Source organism: Oryctolagus cuniculus, chromosome 16, assembly GCF_051225735.1.
Source record: "Oryctolagus cuniculus isolate XC-2025 breed Fujian yellow rabbit chromosome 16, ASM5122573v1, whole genome shotgun sequence".
Lineage (NCBI taxonomy): Eukaryota > Metazoa > Chordata > Mammalia > Lagomorpha > Leporidae > Oryctolagus > Oryctolagus cuniculus.
The window spans coordinates 16,589,425-16,606,749 of record NC_142882.1 but is presented as its reverse complement, the minus strand read 5'-3'; the positions used below and the strand labels follow the sequence as shown (position 1 = coordinate 16,606,749).

Sequence of the window (17,325 nt, the reverse complement as noted above, 5' to 3'; positions counted from 1 at the left end):
ACAGATAACACAGATAGAAACAAAGCAATCAGGAAAATAATGAATTAGCAAAATGGTAATAAAAATACAGAGACATAAACTCTAAAAGAAAAAAAATGAGCAGAAATATAGAAGTTGAAGAATACAATAACTTTATTAGGATATTCAGTGGAGTGTTCAGCAGCAGAGTATCAAGAAGAATCAGTGGCTTTTTTAACTTTTCAAATAAGTTTTATTGACAGTTGTATATTTTCAACATCTTTTTTCAGAATAGGTTTAAATTTATACAACATAAATTGTGAGGTAGTCATACGAAGAATTCCCCTACACCCAATTCATCATTTCCTGTATTAAAGCTCATTCATTAATAACTTTGTCATAATTATTCATCCACAACCAAATTCTCTTATTTTTATCCAAAAATATCCCTTCATCTCTCCAAGCCTCTGGTAATGTATAAAAAATCTATAATATGCCTCATTAAAAAGACCAAAAGAAACAATAACCAGACACAAAATCTGGAGAGCACTAGCCTCACACATCATGTACAGAGAAAAGTGAGATTTGGAGGTCTAGATGCTTCGTTTTGCTGCAGTTCCCACCAAGAGTCCAGAAGCATGGCACAGGGACTGAGATAAGCCTGTTTTCCTGAGGAGCCTCCACAAGGCCCTCTTGATGCCCCTGTTCCTCAGGCTGTAGATAAAGGGGTTGAGCATGGGGGTGACCACAGTGTACACCACTGAGGCCAAGGCACCCTTTCCAGGAGACACTGAGAAAGCTGAACTGAAATACACCCCAATGGAGCTTCCATAAAATAAGCATTTGACTGACAGGTGAGAGCCACAGGTGGAGAAGGCTCTGTACATCCCACCTGGTGATGGGACGCTCAGAATGGAAGAAATGATTTTATAGTAAGAGAAGAGGATCCCTGAGATAGGGAAAAAACCATATATGATGCCAACAAGATACTTGACTATGTCACTGGTGAAGGAGTCAGAGCAGGCAAAACTGAGTTGAGAAGGGTCACAGAAGAAATTAGAAATTTCAACATCCATGAAGCAGGTAACTTTCAAGACCATCAAACTGTGCAGCAGGGAATCCAAAAGGCTGAACACAAGAGACACTGAAACCCAGAAGCCACAGCGGCAGGGGATCATGATGACCTGGTAATGCAGGGGGTGACAGATGGCAACAAACCGGTCATAGGCCATCATGGTCAGAAGCAAATCATCCATGCATCCACAGATAATCGAGAGAGACATCTGTGTCAGGCATCCCACGTAGGAGATGACTGTGCTGTGAGTGTGGATGTCCACAATCATCTTGGGAACCGTGGTGGAAGTGAAACCCACATCAGCAAAGGAGAGGTTGCAGAGGAAGAAGTACATGGGCATGTGGAGGTGGGCGTCTGAGATGATGACCAGGGTGATGAGCAGGTTCCTAAGCACCATGACCAGGTACATGGACAGGACCAGCACAAAGAGGAAGGGCTGCCCTTCTGGATCCTCTGAGAAGCCCATGAGATAGAATTCTGTGACACGTGTGATATTTTGTGTTTCAATATACCCTAATCCTACTAAAAAAAAAAACAGTGTTGGTAAAAGGAAGCACACAAACAGGCAATCAGCACATGCACATATTTTCAGTTCAACCAGTTACGTGTATAACACATGCTTTTACTCTAATGTTCTTAGAATAATTGAACTAAAGAGAAAAATTTTGGTGCAAGACAATTTTTTAAAAGATTTATTGTTTATTTGGAAGGCAAAGTTATAGAGAGGCAGAGGCAGAGAGAGAGAAAAAAAAAGAGAGAGGTCTTCCATCCACCAGTTCCTCCCCAGATGTCTACAAGGGCCGGAGCTGTCTCGATCCAAAGCCAGGAGCCTAGAGCTTTTTCTGGGTCTCTTGTGTGGGTGCAAGGGCCCAAGCACTTAGGCCATCTTCTACTGCATTCCCAGGCCATAGCAGAGAGCTAGATCAGAAGTGGAACAGCCTGAACTCAAACCAGCTCACATATGGGATTCCAGAACTGCAGGCAGTGGCTTTTACCTGCTACACTGCAGTGCTATCCCCCATAATAAATTCTTGACAGTGGTGAATTCAATCTTATGGCTTTTTCATGATTCATTTTTAAATTTTTTATTTGAAAGACAGATTTTGTGAGCCAAGGGAGGCTCTACTCAATACGAAACAGAGATTTTTGGGGGTGAGGGGTGGCGCTGCAGCTCACTTGGTTAATCCTTTGCCTGTGGAGCCAGCATCCCATATGAGCGCCGGTTTCTAGTCCAGCTGCTCCTCTTCCAGTTCAGCTCTCAGCTGTGGCCCAGGAGGGCAGTGGAGGATGGCCCAAGTGCTTTTGCCCTGCACCCACATGGGAGACCAGGAAGAAGCACCTGGCTCCTGGCTTCGGATCAGTGCAGCGCTGGCCGTGGCAGCCATTTGGGGGGTGAACCAATAGAAGGAAGACCTTTCTCTCTGTCTCTAACTCTACCTGTCAAATAAAAAATTAAATTAAAAGGAAACAGATTTTCTATGCCTCTTCTGTGCCAAGCAAATAATAGGGTCTGAAGAATCAAAAAAAAAAAAAAGGAATGCCATTATTCCCAAAATACACTGCTTATATGTTTGCGAGGGTATATTTGTACTCTAAAAGGTTTTGTAGGAATGGAATTATTAAAAGTATCAATTAATTTTAATAAATTAACTTTGGGATATAAAAATCTTGTCATAATATGTGGAAAATGTATATTATGAAAAAATTGTCATGATTTTTAAAAAATTGGGGCCAAATTCAAATTTTTTATTCCATTTTTCCATGAATGTTTTGAAGTTCTCATACAAGGAAAGCAGTAACAAGTCCTGGCACAGAAATAGGAATGAACAGGGTCAAGCAGCTTATATTTTAGTGAGTGAAATGAAGATCAATCTTAAAATGGTAATAACAATATCTAAAATTTCTTTTGTCCACTTTTGATTCATCTATTGCATATACATCATGTATGAAGCTTGTATAAACCCATTCATTACTTAATGAGGTATCAACACAGATGACAATGCCCGTGTCAAAGATCCTGGAAACATCCTCTATGCATAGGAATAATCAGTGGATTGGACAGGATTCAAAACTGCCTGGACTCTAGATCTGACGCATCTCCATTAACTCCTTATCATCAGAATGTATTAAGCAGAGTTCCCTAAGTTACAACATCAGGTACCTTTGAAGTTGGTTGTCAATCTCTTCACAGATTCTGCAGGAGAAATGGGACCTAACTGCTCATCTTAATGTCTCATAATGACATTAAGTGGCAAGATTAATGAGAACTGGAGGAAATTGAAAGCTGAAGTGAGCTCTCTCAAGAGGGAGATCTTCCCTGAGTTACCCTGTGCCTGTTCATCTGTGATCTTTTTTTAAATTTTGACAGGTAGAGTTATAGACAGTGTAAGTGAGAGACAGAGGGAAAGGGCTTCCTTCCATTGGTTCACTACCCAAATAGCTGCTGCAGCTGGCACTGTGCTGATCCAAAACCAAGAGCCAGGTGCTTCTCCCTGGTCTCCCAATTGGGTGCAGGAGCCCAAGCACTTGGGCCATCCTCCACTGCCCTCCCGGGCCACAGCAGAGAGCTGGACTGGAAGAGGAGCAAACAGGACTAGGACCCAGTGCACATATGGGATGCTGGCCCCACAGGTGGAGGATTAACCAAGTGAGCGATGGCACTGGCCCCATTTGTGATCTTTGCCTTTGAACTCAGCACCCTTCCCTGGCTGCTGCCCACCATGGTCTACAAAGAAACCCCAAAGGAAGAGCACAGCAAACAGGAGGTCTCTCCCTGGAAAGACAGAAAAGGGAAATGACTGCTTGGGTCGTCAAAGGGGAATACAGGCCACGTTCCTTGCATCTGAAATCAGACCATCTGATTTAGAATTGCCCGCTGCTTCTACCTGACAACCTGATGTGAATTCCATGAGAGCCTAGCCCCTCTCCTCCTCTATAAAATAAAAATGTGGGCTATGTGATGAAATGAAACAAGCTACTAAGGATGTAGAGTTCAGACAGTGGCACTTAAGGCCTGTGATGCTTTGGTTACTGATATCCTCATCCTGAAACTCATGTTCATGTTGGGGTGTTCAGGGATAACTTCTACAGACTCATTTGCTGCCATCATGAAGGAGATGCTGGTGGCAAGAACAGTCAGTGTGAGAGAAAAAAAAACAGTCTGAGTCCCTTGAGAACCAAGAACATAAACCTCACAACTTCCTGAGTTGAAACATAGCCTGTCGGTTGCTTCCCGTCTGTCTTTCACAGCAATCACTTCATCCTAATGATGAGGAAACAATGGTCCCGACATTCCCAGATCCTTTCACTGTGACCCTGAGCACTTGCCGGGCTGCGCTGAGTCTCTGAAGCATGACCAAGGGTGATGGCTCCTCTGCTCCTCTTCTGCAGGGAGTGCATGGAGACTTGCATCCTTTACTTGGGACTGGAAAGGGGACAGTCAGGCCGTGCCCTCCTGATGCTGATGCTCTCCGTGGTAGGAATCAGCATGGAGCTACTAGAATTCCCCTGGCAAAGTCAAGGTCTAAAGGTGCTGGCTCATTATTTATACTTGGAAGAACCTGGGGGCTCAGTGCACAGAGCTCCTCATTAGCCATGGCCCATGTCATCCCAGTCTCTGAGGCCTTGCTGATATTAATGGAAGAGGAAAAGTTAAGTGTACCTGGAAACTTTTCAGAGCAAAAGCTTGCCTGTGCTCCTTGCTGCTGATAAGTTACATGATCTTTATGTAAATTTCAGACTTCTATTTTGAATTCCACAACTCAGTGCATGATTGTTATGTCTGTAAATTCATTGTATTAAGGGTGGTATCTAAGGAGAATTCACTCTTCTTTGCCAAGAATCTGATTCTAGGTCCTCATTAGTCTCTATAGACAAGCTTCCTATGTTCATTTCCTAAGCACTTGCTTGGGTTGGTATTTTGTGTCTTGGCAACTTATGGCTTCTTACTAATTTGAATGAGTGTGTCTAAGAGTGTCTCCTATCAAATTACATTGACATAAATTATTGATGTGTCCATGTTTATTTGGTAGCACACCTCAGTACTTTAGAAGTAGCAAAAAAAAAAAATACAAAGGCTATTTCAAAAATTTTTTAGAAAAAAATGTAATCAAGGGGCCAGCACTGTGGCGTAGTGGGTAAAACTGCCACCTGCAGTGCCAGCATCCCAAATGGCACTGGTTCAAGTCCTGGCTGCTCCACTTCCCATCCAGCTCTCTGCTAATGCCTGGGAAAGCAGTGGAAGATGGCCCAAGTGCCTGGGCCCCTGTACCCACATCGGAGACCCAGAGGAAGCTCCTGGCTCCTGGCTTCGGATCAGCACAACTCTGGCCATTGCAGCCATTTGGAGAGTGACCTCTCTCTGCCTCTGCCTCTCTGTAACTCTGCCTTTCATATAAATAAATAAATCTGGGGAAAAAAAGAAAAAATGCAATTAAAAGAAATGTTCATAATACTTAAGGTATACTAAGCTGATCTTCTGTATATTAAGATAATCGAAAATGAATCTTGATGTGAATGGAAGGGGAGAGGGAGTGGGAAAGGGGAGGGTTGTGGGTGGGAGGGACGGTATGGGGGGGGAAGCCATTGTAACCCATGAGTCGTACTTTGGAAATTTATATTCATTAAATAAAAGATAAAAAAATATATACATTTCCATGAAATTTAAAAGATTGCATATGTATAAAATATCTTCTATTGTTCCTGTTGTATGGTAAATAGTTGTGTAAATGCACTGAGTCACTCTGTAAGGAACCAGGGTAAAAAGAAAGCAGAATTTCCACTGGTTCTTGTCACCTGGATTATAAAATTTGGAACTCATCCATCTAGCTATCCAAACTACCCTGCTGGCCCACATATGAGGGAACAATGATCCCAGCAATCCCTCCTGCAGCCTCTGTGTCCCACAAAATTCACTGGGTAGGGCTCTCTTGCTGCAGCCCATGACAGGCAAGTGAGAATGCATTTCCGTTCCATGCCCAGTGAGTAGTGAGGGCTGAGGCTGTCTCCTCAGGACTGTTCAGGACACAGTTGGGCCTTGACCTCCCAAAACAGATGAGTCTGGTAATGGATACACATCTATGATTTTTCCTGGACTGGGACCAGCAGTCCTTTTAAAATTTTTCATTCCGTTTTATTTATCTGCAAGGCAGAGAGAGACAAAGGTAAGATAATGATAAATTATCAGACAATGATAAAACCCATCTTGTAGTCTACTCCCCAGGTTCCCCCAATAGCTAGGGCAGGGCCAGGACTAACCCAAGGCATAGAAGTTAGTATGGGTCTCCCACATAAGTAGAAGGAACCCAAATACTTGAGCCATCATCTGCTGCCTCCCATCAAGTGCATTTGCAGGAAGTGGATTGAAGAAGCAGAGCTGGAACACAAATCTAGTACCTCAGTACAGGATTCAGGCATCGCTGTGCTAAATGCCCACCCCTGGCAGCAGAATTCTGAAAGTCTAAAAGCACAGGCTGATACTGATGCTCATGTGATCTTGAACACTTTAAGTGCTAACATCTGTATGCACCAAGGTTATGCAATGACCCAGCTGCCTTTCAGCTGAACCCCCATCAAATCATCATGCTCTCAGATTATCCTGCAGGACAACTGTCTCTGTTTGTACTGATAAAGTTTCCACCCATACTGCTTCGTGATGTATCACCAGCCAACTAGTCCATAGAGGTGATCCTGGTTTCTCTTTATCCACCAGAATCTCCCAACATCACATTTTGTGGCAAAATTCACAAGTGATTCCAGTAGTGTATGATTTTTGTGCATCATGTAGTGTTCATTTTGCTCCAGAATGTATTTTCTTTAGATTTTTTAATGAGTATCATCAATTCATTAGTGGTTAATAAAATACAAGGTTGGCCATGCTGATATCAGTAAGACAAAGGAATAGGAAGTCAGTCCAAGGTCTTCATTTCACCCACAGAGTCCTGACTTAACAACATCCATGGACTAAATTCTCTGTAAGAGCTCCACAAGCCAGTTAAGGCTTTACATCATGCCCAGAGGAGCACAAAGCCAAAAGGAACTACCTCACAGTGCATGACAGCATTCTTTGTGTTTGTCAGCTAAGGCCCTGCCAGTGCCAGAAACACCATCTCAGGATAAGCAGAAACCCCACAACTCCTAGCATCTGTCTTGGAAGGGAAAGAGAAAATGTGTTGTCCTCTCAGGGGCTACCTGAGGAAATGCATTATACCTTGCCTGACTTGGAGTTCTAATGGAAATGGCAGTGGCCTATGGGTACCAGATTAGGAGCCACTGAGAACTATGGAAAACACCTAGTTATCCTCCCAGAGCAACTTCAGTACCAGAAGCAAGACTCCAGGCAGAGACAATGATGTGCTCTTGACAACAACTATAAACTCACACACAGCCCAGAGAAGATGCCTCCCAGCAAAGGTTTGAGAATCCCCAACAATCTCCATGAAGGTCTTTCCCTGTAGGAATCCAGTCCAGAAAACTTGGGGCAGATGTTTTCCCCAATGATCACATCTAACCAGAGAACAAAAAGAATGCATAGAAACTGGGAAATGTAACCCAAAGGAACAAATTGCTTCACCAGAAATAAGTTACTAAACCCTCTTTAAAGATACGGAGAGGGGCCAGCATCGTGGTGCACTAGGTTAGTCCTCCACGTGTGGTGCTGGCATCCCATATGGGCACCGGTTCTTGTTCCGGTTGCCCCTCTTCGGATCTAGCTCTCGGCTGTGGCCTTGGATAGCAGTAGAAAATGGCCCAAGTGCTTGGGCCCCTGCACCCACATGGGAGACCGGGAAGAAGCACCTGGCTCCTGGAGTCAGATTGGTTCAGCTCCAGCACTTGCAGCCATCAGGGGAGTGAACCAACAGAAGGAAGACCTGTCTCTTTCTCTCTCACTGTCTGTAACTCTACTTGTCAAATAAATAAAATCTTAAAAAAAAAAAAAAAACTAAAGATTGGAGGTATTTGATTTTTAAACAACAAATTCAAAATAATCATCTCAAAGATTGTAAGCTAGCTAAAAGATGACACAAAGAGATCAACTGTGCAACCAGAAAAAAAGGAATAAATGAAAATAAAAGTAAGAAACTATAAAAAAGAAATTGTGGGGATAAAGAATACAATAACTAAGTTGGAACATTCTATACAGTGTTCAACAGCAGGTTCAAGTACAACAAAGAATCAGTGAACTTTTGGACTTTTCAAATAATTTATTTACTAACAGTTATATCATTTTTAACACGTTGTGTCAGAATAGTTTTAAACATACAAAAAATTGTGAGGTAGTAATACATAGAGTTCGCATATACCCCTCATCCTATGTCCCCTATTACATCACATAGTAATGTCTTTGTTACAGTGAACCACACCCATCTTCCCCAATTATTATAAAGACTATTTATTTGAAAGAGTTAACATAAAGAGGAAGAAAGAGAGAGACAGAGACAGAGAGAGAGAGAGATCTTCCATTCACTGGTTGGCTTCCCAAATGGCTACAATGGCTGGAGCTGGGTCAGGCCAAAGCAGGATTCAGGAGCTTCTTTCAGATCTCCCATATGGGCACAGGGGCCCAAGCACATGGGCCCACCTCCACTGCTTTCCCAGGTGCATTAGGAGGGGGCTGGACTGGAAGTGGAGCAGCCAGGGCTGAAACTGGCACCCATGTGGGATGCCAGTGTTGCAGGCAGCAGCTTTACTCGCTGTGCCACAGTGCTGGCCTTTTCCCTTATTTTTTCATCCAAAACACTTAAACTTATTCCATGACTCCCAACCTCCAGTAATCAGTATTTTCATGTTTAGATTCAGATTTTATTTGAAATTATCTAGTCACAGGAATGTCGCTCCCCCATTCGCGGAGGAATGACACAGGACCCTGCGCTGTTCTTTTGTCTGCTCGGCCCTTCCCGGGTTTGCTACTGGTCCTTCCTGGGTTGGCTGCCAGCCCCTCCACCTCCGTGGAGGGGCGGCACCCCCCGCCGCTATCCCCGCTTCCGCAGAGGAGTGGCACACCGCCGGCCGGCTCTCTTGGGGGCTACTCAGATGTTATCTGGATGTTCCTGGTGCATGTTGTTTCTCTCCTCTATAGTCCTCTTCCACCAATCCCAACTCTGCTACCCACATGCCGAGCACGCTGCTCTCCTCCAATCAGGAGCCGGATCAGCTCCTGCAGCTTATCAAACTGATGAGGCAGCTGCGTAGTTGTTTGCTCCTCCCCAGTGCCATATTGTGGGAGAGCAGATGCATAGAATTAGTCCTAGTTCCAGTAACTCAGTGTAGTCTCAGTTGCTCCCCACACAGGAACAAAAGAAAAATAATGAAGAAAAGTGAATAAAACTAGAGGGATGTATGGGATACCATAAGGAGATATGCCCTATATTCCATATGCCTTATGGAAATTACACAATAAGAATAAAGAAATGGAGTATGAGAGAGACCCATTTTTAAGAAACAGTGACTCCTATTTGGAGCTTCCTACATTTCAAGAAGTCCATATACACATTATAAAAGCTCAGTTAACTTCCATTAAAATAAATCCAAAGGACTACCACTAAGCCAAATGATAATCAAAATTTCCATGTTGCAGAAAAAAACAGAGAATCCTGAAAGCAGCAAAGGAGAATTGACTTATCACATACAATGAAGCTCCTAAAACACTGCAGACTTTCCAGATTATCTCTAGGGTACCTTAAAAATTTTCTTGTCAAGGGCTGGAGCTGTGGCAAAGTGGGTTAAGCTGCTGCCTACAGCCCTGGCATCCCATATGGGTGCCAGTTCAAATCCTGGCTGCTCCACTTCTGTTCCAGCTCCCTGCTAATGCACCTGGGAAAGCAAAGGAGGGTCACCAAGTGTGTAGGTCCCTGCCACTCATGGGGGTGACCTAGAAGAAGCTCCTGACCCTGGCTTAGGCCTGGCCATTGCAGCCATTTGGGGAGTGAGCAAGTGGATAAAAGATCTCCCTATCTCTAACCCCCCCACCCCCCGTGTGTGTGTGTAACTCTGCCTTCCAAATAAATTTCACTTCAGTCTTCACAGAAGTTGAAAAATCAGAATCTCTGGTGGCAGGACCCAGGCCTGAGGTTAGGTGAACCCTGGTGGTTCCCTAAAAAAAGGAGCAGTGATAGGGGTCCACACTGAAAACCAGCACAAATAAGTTAGATAGATTCAAAATGTGATGAAACCTACAGAAGAATTACGGAAAAGATGTAAACTTGAAAAATGCAGAAAGGGTTGTTCATTTGACCAGGATTACTGGATCATCGATAAAAAACCACAGAGAGTTCTGCAGAGCTAAAGTAGGATTCAGGCATGCAATGGTTAAGATGTATAAAAAATCTGTAATACTCTCCATTCAAAAGGGCAAAAGAAGCAATATTCAGACACAAAATTTAGGGAGATGAGAGCCTCATACATCATGTAGTTAGAGGTGAGACTTGTACTTCTAGATGCTTAGTTTTGCTTCCTTTTTCAACCTGCAGTCCAAACGCATGGCACAAGGACAGAAATTAGGCTGTGTTGCTGAGGAGCTTCTGTATGGCTCTCTTAAAGTCCCTGTTCCTCAGGCTGTAGATAAAGGGGTTGAGCATGGGGGTGACCAGAGTGTACACCACTGAAGTCCAGGCACCCTCCCCTGGAGAAAGTGAGAAAGTTGAACTGAGATAGACTCCAAGGCCTGTTCCATAAAATAAGCAAACGACTGACACTTGAGAGCCACAGGTAGAGAAGGCTTTGTACTTCCCACCTGCTGAGGGGATTCTCAGAATGGAGGACACAACTTTATAGTAAGAGAGGAGGATCCCTGTGATAGGGAGAAAACCATAGATGATGCCAACAAGATATGTGAATACGTCGTTGGTGAAGGAGTTGGAGGGAGTGAGGCTGAGAAGCTGAGTAGGCTCACAGAAGAAATTAGAAATTTCCACTTTCTTGAAGCAGGAATCCCTTAAGACCATCAAGTTCTGCAGCAGGGAATACAGAAGGCTGGCCCCAAAAGACACCAAAACTAAGAAGCCACAGCGGCCAGGATTCATGATGGCCTGGTAATGCAGGGGGTGACAGATGGCAACAAACCAGTCATAGGCCATCATGGTCAGAAGCAAAGCATCCATGCATCCACAGATAACAGAGAGAGACATCTGTGTCAGGCAGCCCACATAGGAGATGGCTGTGCTGTGAGTGTGGATGTCCACAATCATTTTGGGAACCGTGGTGGAGGTGAAACCCACATCAGCCAAGGACAGGTTGCAGAGGAAAAAGTACATGGGGGAGTGGAGGTGGGAGTCTGAGCTGACAGCAAGGATGATGAGCAGGTTCCCAAGCACTGTGACCAGGTGCATGGACAGGAACAGCCCAAAGAGGCGGGGCTGCAGTTCTGTCATCTCTGAGAAACCCATGAGATGGAATTCAGAGACACATATAACATGTTGTGTTTCAATATAACCTGGCAATCTTTGAAAAGAAAATAGCGTTAGTACAGGAAAAAATGGCTCATGGCCCTTGCATATATTTTCAACTCAACCCATTATGGGTATAGCACATGAGTAACTCTAAGGTTCTTAGAATAAATTGAATTAAAAATTTGGGGGGACAATACAATTTTGACATTCTTAATCTTTTGAGGTGTGTTTTACATGTTTTTCAAGACCACCACCTCTGTTTTACACTTGGAGACATACAACCTCTGTCATCTTCCTCCATAGTGACAGACTCAGTCTTCCTGGAGCTCCTTCTGATTGGTTTCTGTGTTCCTCTTCTCCATCTATGCACACCTGCTTTAGACACTCACCTGAGTTGAGCACTGTCTGTGATCACAACCAAATGCAACCAAGTCTGCTGTCACCTCTTCCTCTCTCAGTCTGCACTGGCAGGAAGCTGAGTCACAGCCCAGAGCCAGGAATCCAACCCAGGTACCCCAGGTGTGAGGAGGACATCTTAATCACTCCTGTTTGTCTCTTTAAAGTCATCAAGTACATCCATCCTCATCATCAGTGGATGGCAGACATTCATAAGTATGCTTTAACTAAATGTACATGACCGTATGAAACCACGGACCACAAATGTTGTATTAGTGTATTCTTACCTATCCAATATGTAGAAATAATGAACTATTTAGAAATACCTTAATTTTTAAAATTTTATTCATGTTTTTATCTATCCCCTTTGCTCTCATGCTCTCATCTACCCTGTATGATCTGCTATGGAAGAGCTCTATCTTTCTTAAATATTGTTTCCATTTGTCCTCTCTTTTCTATAGAGACCTGGTAAGACTGCTGAATAGTTTTTATGATCATAAGTGCCCTTATTTAAGTTGAGATATTTGGTATCAGGGAAGGCCAAGGCCATTGGAGTCCCAAACTTCCTGTGCGTAATTCAAATATTTTCATGTTATACCTTCTTGATTCATTGGTTGCAATTCTCTAATTCTGGCTGCCTCAAGGCAACTCCACTTTATTATATTAATAGTTCATACTGTGATTGAATCAAGAAAAGAATTGTATGACAAAGAATTCTAGAAAAGAATGTAAATGCACTTGAGAAGTTTCCTCATCTGTAAATGTGGAACAATAATTGTTCATGTTATAAGTCTGTGGGAAAGAAGCTTCTGTAAGTATTTTACTACATTCTTATTCATTTTTCATTTTATCTGAATCTGGGCTGCCTCTAATGTGCACATGAGCAGGAATTGGATAAGAAGTGGAGTGGTCAAGACCTGAACCAGGTCCTGTGACACAGGATGCAAGCTTCCCCACTTGAGGCTTCATTCACTGCAGCAAAATACAAGCTTCTTGTGCCAGTACTGATTTAGGGATCCTTAAATAGTTTTCTTTAAAACTTACCTGTGAAGTTTTTGGGGCTCATTGGAGTAGTGTGTTATACCTACTGCTCCTGAAATATACTAGTGTGAATTGATGTGCTGTTTTATTTTCTCTGTGAAGTACATTGATCTTCAAACACTTTGTCTGATCCTCACTTCAGAAGTCAACATTTAATCTATCTGTTAGTATGACCATGATTCCAAAATGTCTGTGCTTCTCTCCATACCACACATAGGAATATTTATAAAAAATATGTGTGTGTGCAATTCTTTGAGTTGCAAAACTTGATGAAATTTCATTCTTACTAATAATCAGCTGCATCTGCTGTTCCAATACAATATCAATCATTATTAACTATTTCCCCTTATGATAGACCATCAAATATTTCCCTGTGTATGTCTAATAGTAATCCTTCCATGAAAACTCACTAAGAAATTTCATCTTGTGAGGGGAATAATAATTCCACTTGGTTCAAGTGGAGAATACATGGCCCTAGGAAGTGAGCAGAAAAATCAGCGTTTTAGTTCTGTGTTAGTCACCTACAACACTCAATAACATGTATAAATCTCTCCACCTCTTTGTAATTGTGTTGTCCACTAGACATAGGAAGAATACACCCATATCTGTGACAGGTTAGCACCGAGGGGAAGTTAGAACTAAAACACATCACTGTTGTGCTTCTTCTAAATACAGATTCTGTCTTTACAGAAATACCAGCTTTGTTGATGGATGCCATCCTCAAAGGTCAGCTGAGGCTGCAATGATGACAACTCTAACAGGAGTCACACCTCGGGCAAAAATGTCTCCCTCCTCCTTTCCCTCTCTGCATTTTCCTTTTATTATAGATCAGACTATCTCCGCCTTAATTTTTCAATACTCATAAACAATGGTCATGCTACAGATTCTATTAACTTAAATTGCATGTGTCCTTCACAGAGACAAAAACACGTAGTATTCTGAGGTTCTATTTCTATTTTACATTCCTGAAAGGGGTGAAGGTAATGACAAGAAAGCACCAAGTGTATTGAAGCCACACAGTTACACCCAATGATTATGAGCCAGGCAAGGCTTTCCTCTATATGTTGCATTTGTGAGGATATACTTACACTGTAAAATGTTTTGTCAGAATGAAAATTAAATTTTGAGTTCAGTTTAATGCAAAAATAGTTTTGGATATAAAATTTTTGATAATATGTGGAAAATGTGTATTATGAAAAACTTGTGCATGGATTTAAAAAACAGGTTTGGGCCAAAATGAATTCAAATATTTCATTCCATTTCTCCATGAATGTTTTGAAGTTCTCAAACAAGGACAAGAGCAACAAATCCTGGTACAGAAATAGGAAGGCACAGTATCAAGCAGGTTATATTTTAGTGAATGATATGATTATCAACCTTAATATAGTAACAAGCATACCTAAAGTTTTTCTCCCTTTTGATTCATCTATTGCATATAGATCACATAGGAAGCTTCCATTCTCAGTTCATTGCTCAATGAAGTATCAGCTCAGATGACAATGCCCCATGTCAAAGATCCTGAAAACATCCTCTACAACACAGGAATAATCAGCAGATTGGACAGTATTCAAAATCAAAATTACATGGTCTGTGGATCTGACGATTAAAGGTCTCCACTGTCTCCCAGTCAGCAGAATGTGTTAAGCAGAGTTCCAGAGGTTAAAACATTAGGTACCTCTGAGATCCATTGTTAATCTCTTTCAGTTTCTACAGTAGAAATAAAACCTCACACCTCATCTTAATGTCTCTTTTTGAGATTAAGTAGGATGATTATAAGAGAAGTAGAGGAAGTTGAAAGCCAAAGTGAAATCACTGGAGAGAAATCTTCCCTGAATGACCCTGTGCCTGCTCCGCCTGTGATCTTTGCCTTTGAATTCAGTCACATGTCATTGGCTGCTGCTTGCCATAGTCTACAAAGAAACCCCAAAGAAAGAGTAAATTGATCCTCTGTAAAAAAAAAAAAAAAAAAAAAAAAAAAAAAAAAAGAAATTATCAATTCCCAACTTGACTCTCACTGGGATTAAACATGACAATAGGTCTGATCTGATTTCATCATCATTTAAAAAAATCATCTATTATTTTTCACTTTATTTTTCTGTGTGGGAGCAAACTGTTGAAATCCTTAATGTATACTAAGCTGATCTTCTGTATATTAAGATAATCAAAAATGAATCTTGATGTGAATGGAAGGGGAGAGGGAGTGGGAAAGGGGAGGTTGTGGGTGGGAGGGACGGTATGGGGGGGAAGCCATTGTAATCCATAAATCGTACTTTGGAAATTTATATTCATTAAATAAAAGTTAAAAAAAAAAGAAAGCCAAAGTGAAATCACTGGAGAGAAATCTTCCCTGAATGACCCTGTGCCTGCTCCGCCTGTGATCTTTGTCTTTGAATTAAGTCACATGTCATTGGCTGCTGCCTGCCATAATCTACAAAGAAACCCTGAAGAAAGAGTAAAATTAACAGGCGGTCTCTTCTTTGAAGGGACAGAAAAGTGAAATGAGTGCTTGAGTCATCAGAGGGGAATATGGGTTACATTCCTTGTCTGAAATCAGCCCACCTGATCCAGAATTGGCTCCTTCTTCTTCTACCTGACAACCCCTGACTCAAGTCAAACAAAAGTGCTGAGATCCTCTCTTCTTCTTTAAAGTGCGTGCAGCACAACTTGGGAGATTATGTAATGACATGAAACAAGTAACTCAGGATGTTGAGTTCAGACACTGGCAGTTATAAAGTTTTCATTAAAGTTTCATGATGCTTTAGTTACTGGCACCCTTCCCATCACCGTCATGAACTTGTTTGAGTGCTCAGGGATAGTTTATACAGACTCATGTGCTACTAAGTGAAGGAGATGCCAGTGGGAAGAAGAATCACTCATTCCATAGAAAAACTCTGAATGAGAGCCTTGAACCCCTCTGAGAACCAAGAACAGAAACTTCACAAATTTCTGAGCTGAAATTTTGCCTGGTTCCTTCCCGTCTATCACAGCAGTCATTTTCATCCTGGTGATGAGAAAGCAATGTTTCTGACATTCCCAGATCCTGTTACTTCTCCCTCAGCACTTAATGAGCTGTGCTGCATCTCGGCTGAAGCATGCTAAGTGGTGACGGCTCCTCTGCTCCTCTTCTGCCTGGAGTGCAGTGGAGATTCACATTTTTCACTAAGGACTGGAAAGGAGACAGACTCAGGCCATGTCCTCTGGATACAGATGCTCACAATGGTACGGATCACTGTATGGAGCTACTGGAATTCCACTGGCAAAGTCAAGGTCTAAATGTGCTGGACAACCTTGGGGAAAGGTGCTGGAAGAAACTTGGAAGACCCTGGGTATCAGTGCACAGAGCTTCTCATTAGCCAGTGGGTCCATGTTGTCCCAGTCTCTGAGGACTTGCTGATATTAATAGAAGTTGATTAGGGAAAAGTAAGTGTACCGGGAGAATGACATAAAGAAGCCCACCTGTTTTCCTTTGCTTCCAAGTTGCAAGATATTTACATAAATTTCAGAATTCTGTCTCTCAATTTCACAAAACAGTGTGTGATTTTTATGTCTACCAATCCTTTGGATTAATCATAAAATCTAGGGAAAATTAGATTTTCCATGCAAAGAATATGATTTCCTGTTTCTCAGCACTAGTCTCATAAGTCTGCTTCCCATTTCACTTGCTAAGCACTCACTTAGGTTGCTGTGTCATCACTTGGTACCTTGGCTTTTTGCTAATTTGAATGAGTATTTATTTTGAAGTCATGTCTCTTATGGAATTACATTGTTGTAGTACAAAACTATTGTTTTTTACATATTTAATTCGTACATTATACTTAAACTTAGTAGGAGCAGCAAAGAGGATACTTCAAAAAGTTATACAAAAGTAGAAATAAAAGAATACTTCATAATATACATTTTCCATGAAATTTAAAAGACCCCCCCCTTGTATGCAAACTTGTCTTCAGTTGTCCTTGTAGTGGGGCACATAGCTGTGGAAATGTGCTGACTCTGGAGAGTACCAGGGTGGAAGGAAAGCAGAATTTCTTCTGGTGGTCCTCAATTCCCCCATGAACCAAGATAATAAAATTCTTGCCTTTGGGCTGACACTTCTCAATTTGGGCCTGGTAAATCTACTTGTCCCCACTACCCTGTTGGTCCTGCATGTGAGGAAATAATTCATCCAACAGTCCCTCTTGTATCCACTGTGTCCCACAGAACCCGCTGGGCTGAACTTCCTTGCTGTGGGGCATTACAGGAGAGTGAGGGTCCATTACACTTTGATGCCTAGTGAGCAGTAAGAGTGGAGGTTGTCTTCGACAACCAGTCATAGGGTTCTCCATCTCGATGACTCTAGAGGAGACGACACAGGGACAATTTACTGTACTAGTGCCAGCATGGTATTTTTTATAATTTTTTCATTTATTTTTATTTGAATGACAGAAACATGCAAAGACAGAGAAACAGACAGAGATATTGCATCATTGATTC

At 42.1% G+C, this 17,325-nt stretch overlaps 2 protein-coding genes across 5 annotated transcripts in view; both read right to left on the bottom strand.

Annotated features, from left to right (window-relative positions):
- Window positions 1-551: 551 nt before the first annotated feature.
- On the bottom strand, window positions 552-1,499 carry LOC149121535 (olfactory receptor 7E178-like). Its single transcript, XM_089315574.1, has one exon. It carries the CDS (start codon window positions 1,497-1,499, stop codon window positions 552-554), a length of 948 nt encoding a protein of 315 aa, XP_089171700.1.
- A 4,208-nt stretch (window positions 1,500-5,707) lies between these two features.
- LOC100350705 (olfactory receptor 7D4) overlaps window positions 5,708-17,325 on the bottom strand; it is an 82,993-nt gene continuing 71,375 nt past the window's right edge. For 2 of the 4 annotated variants that reach the window (XR_016223308.1, XR_016223313.1), the window contains one exon: window positions 5,708-6,172. The gene's annotated coding sequence lies outside the window, so the exon portion shown is untranslated. Of the gene's footprint in view, window positions 6,173-16,783; window positions 17,188-17,325 lie in introns of those variants that run through there. The other 2 variants (XR_016223307.1, XR_016223310.1) reach the window with 1 other exon arrangement.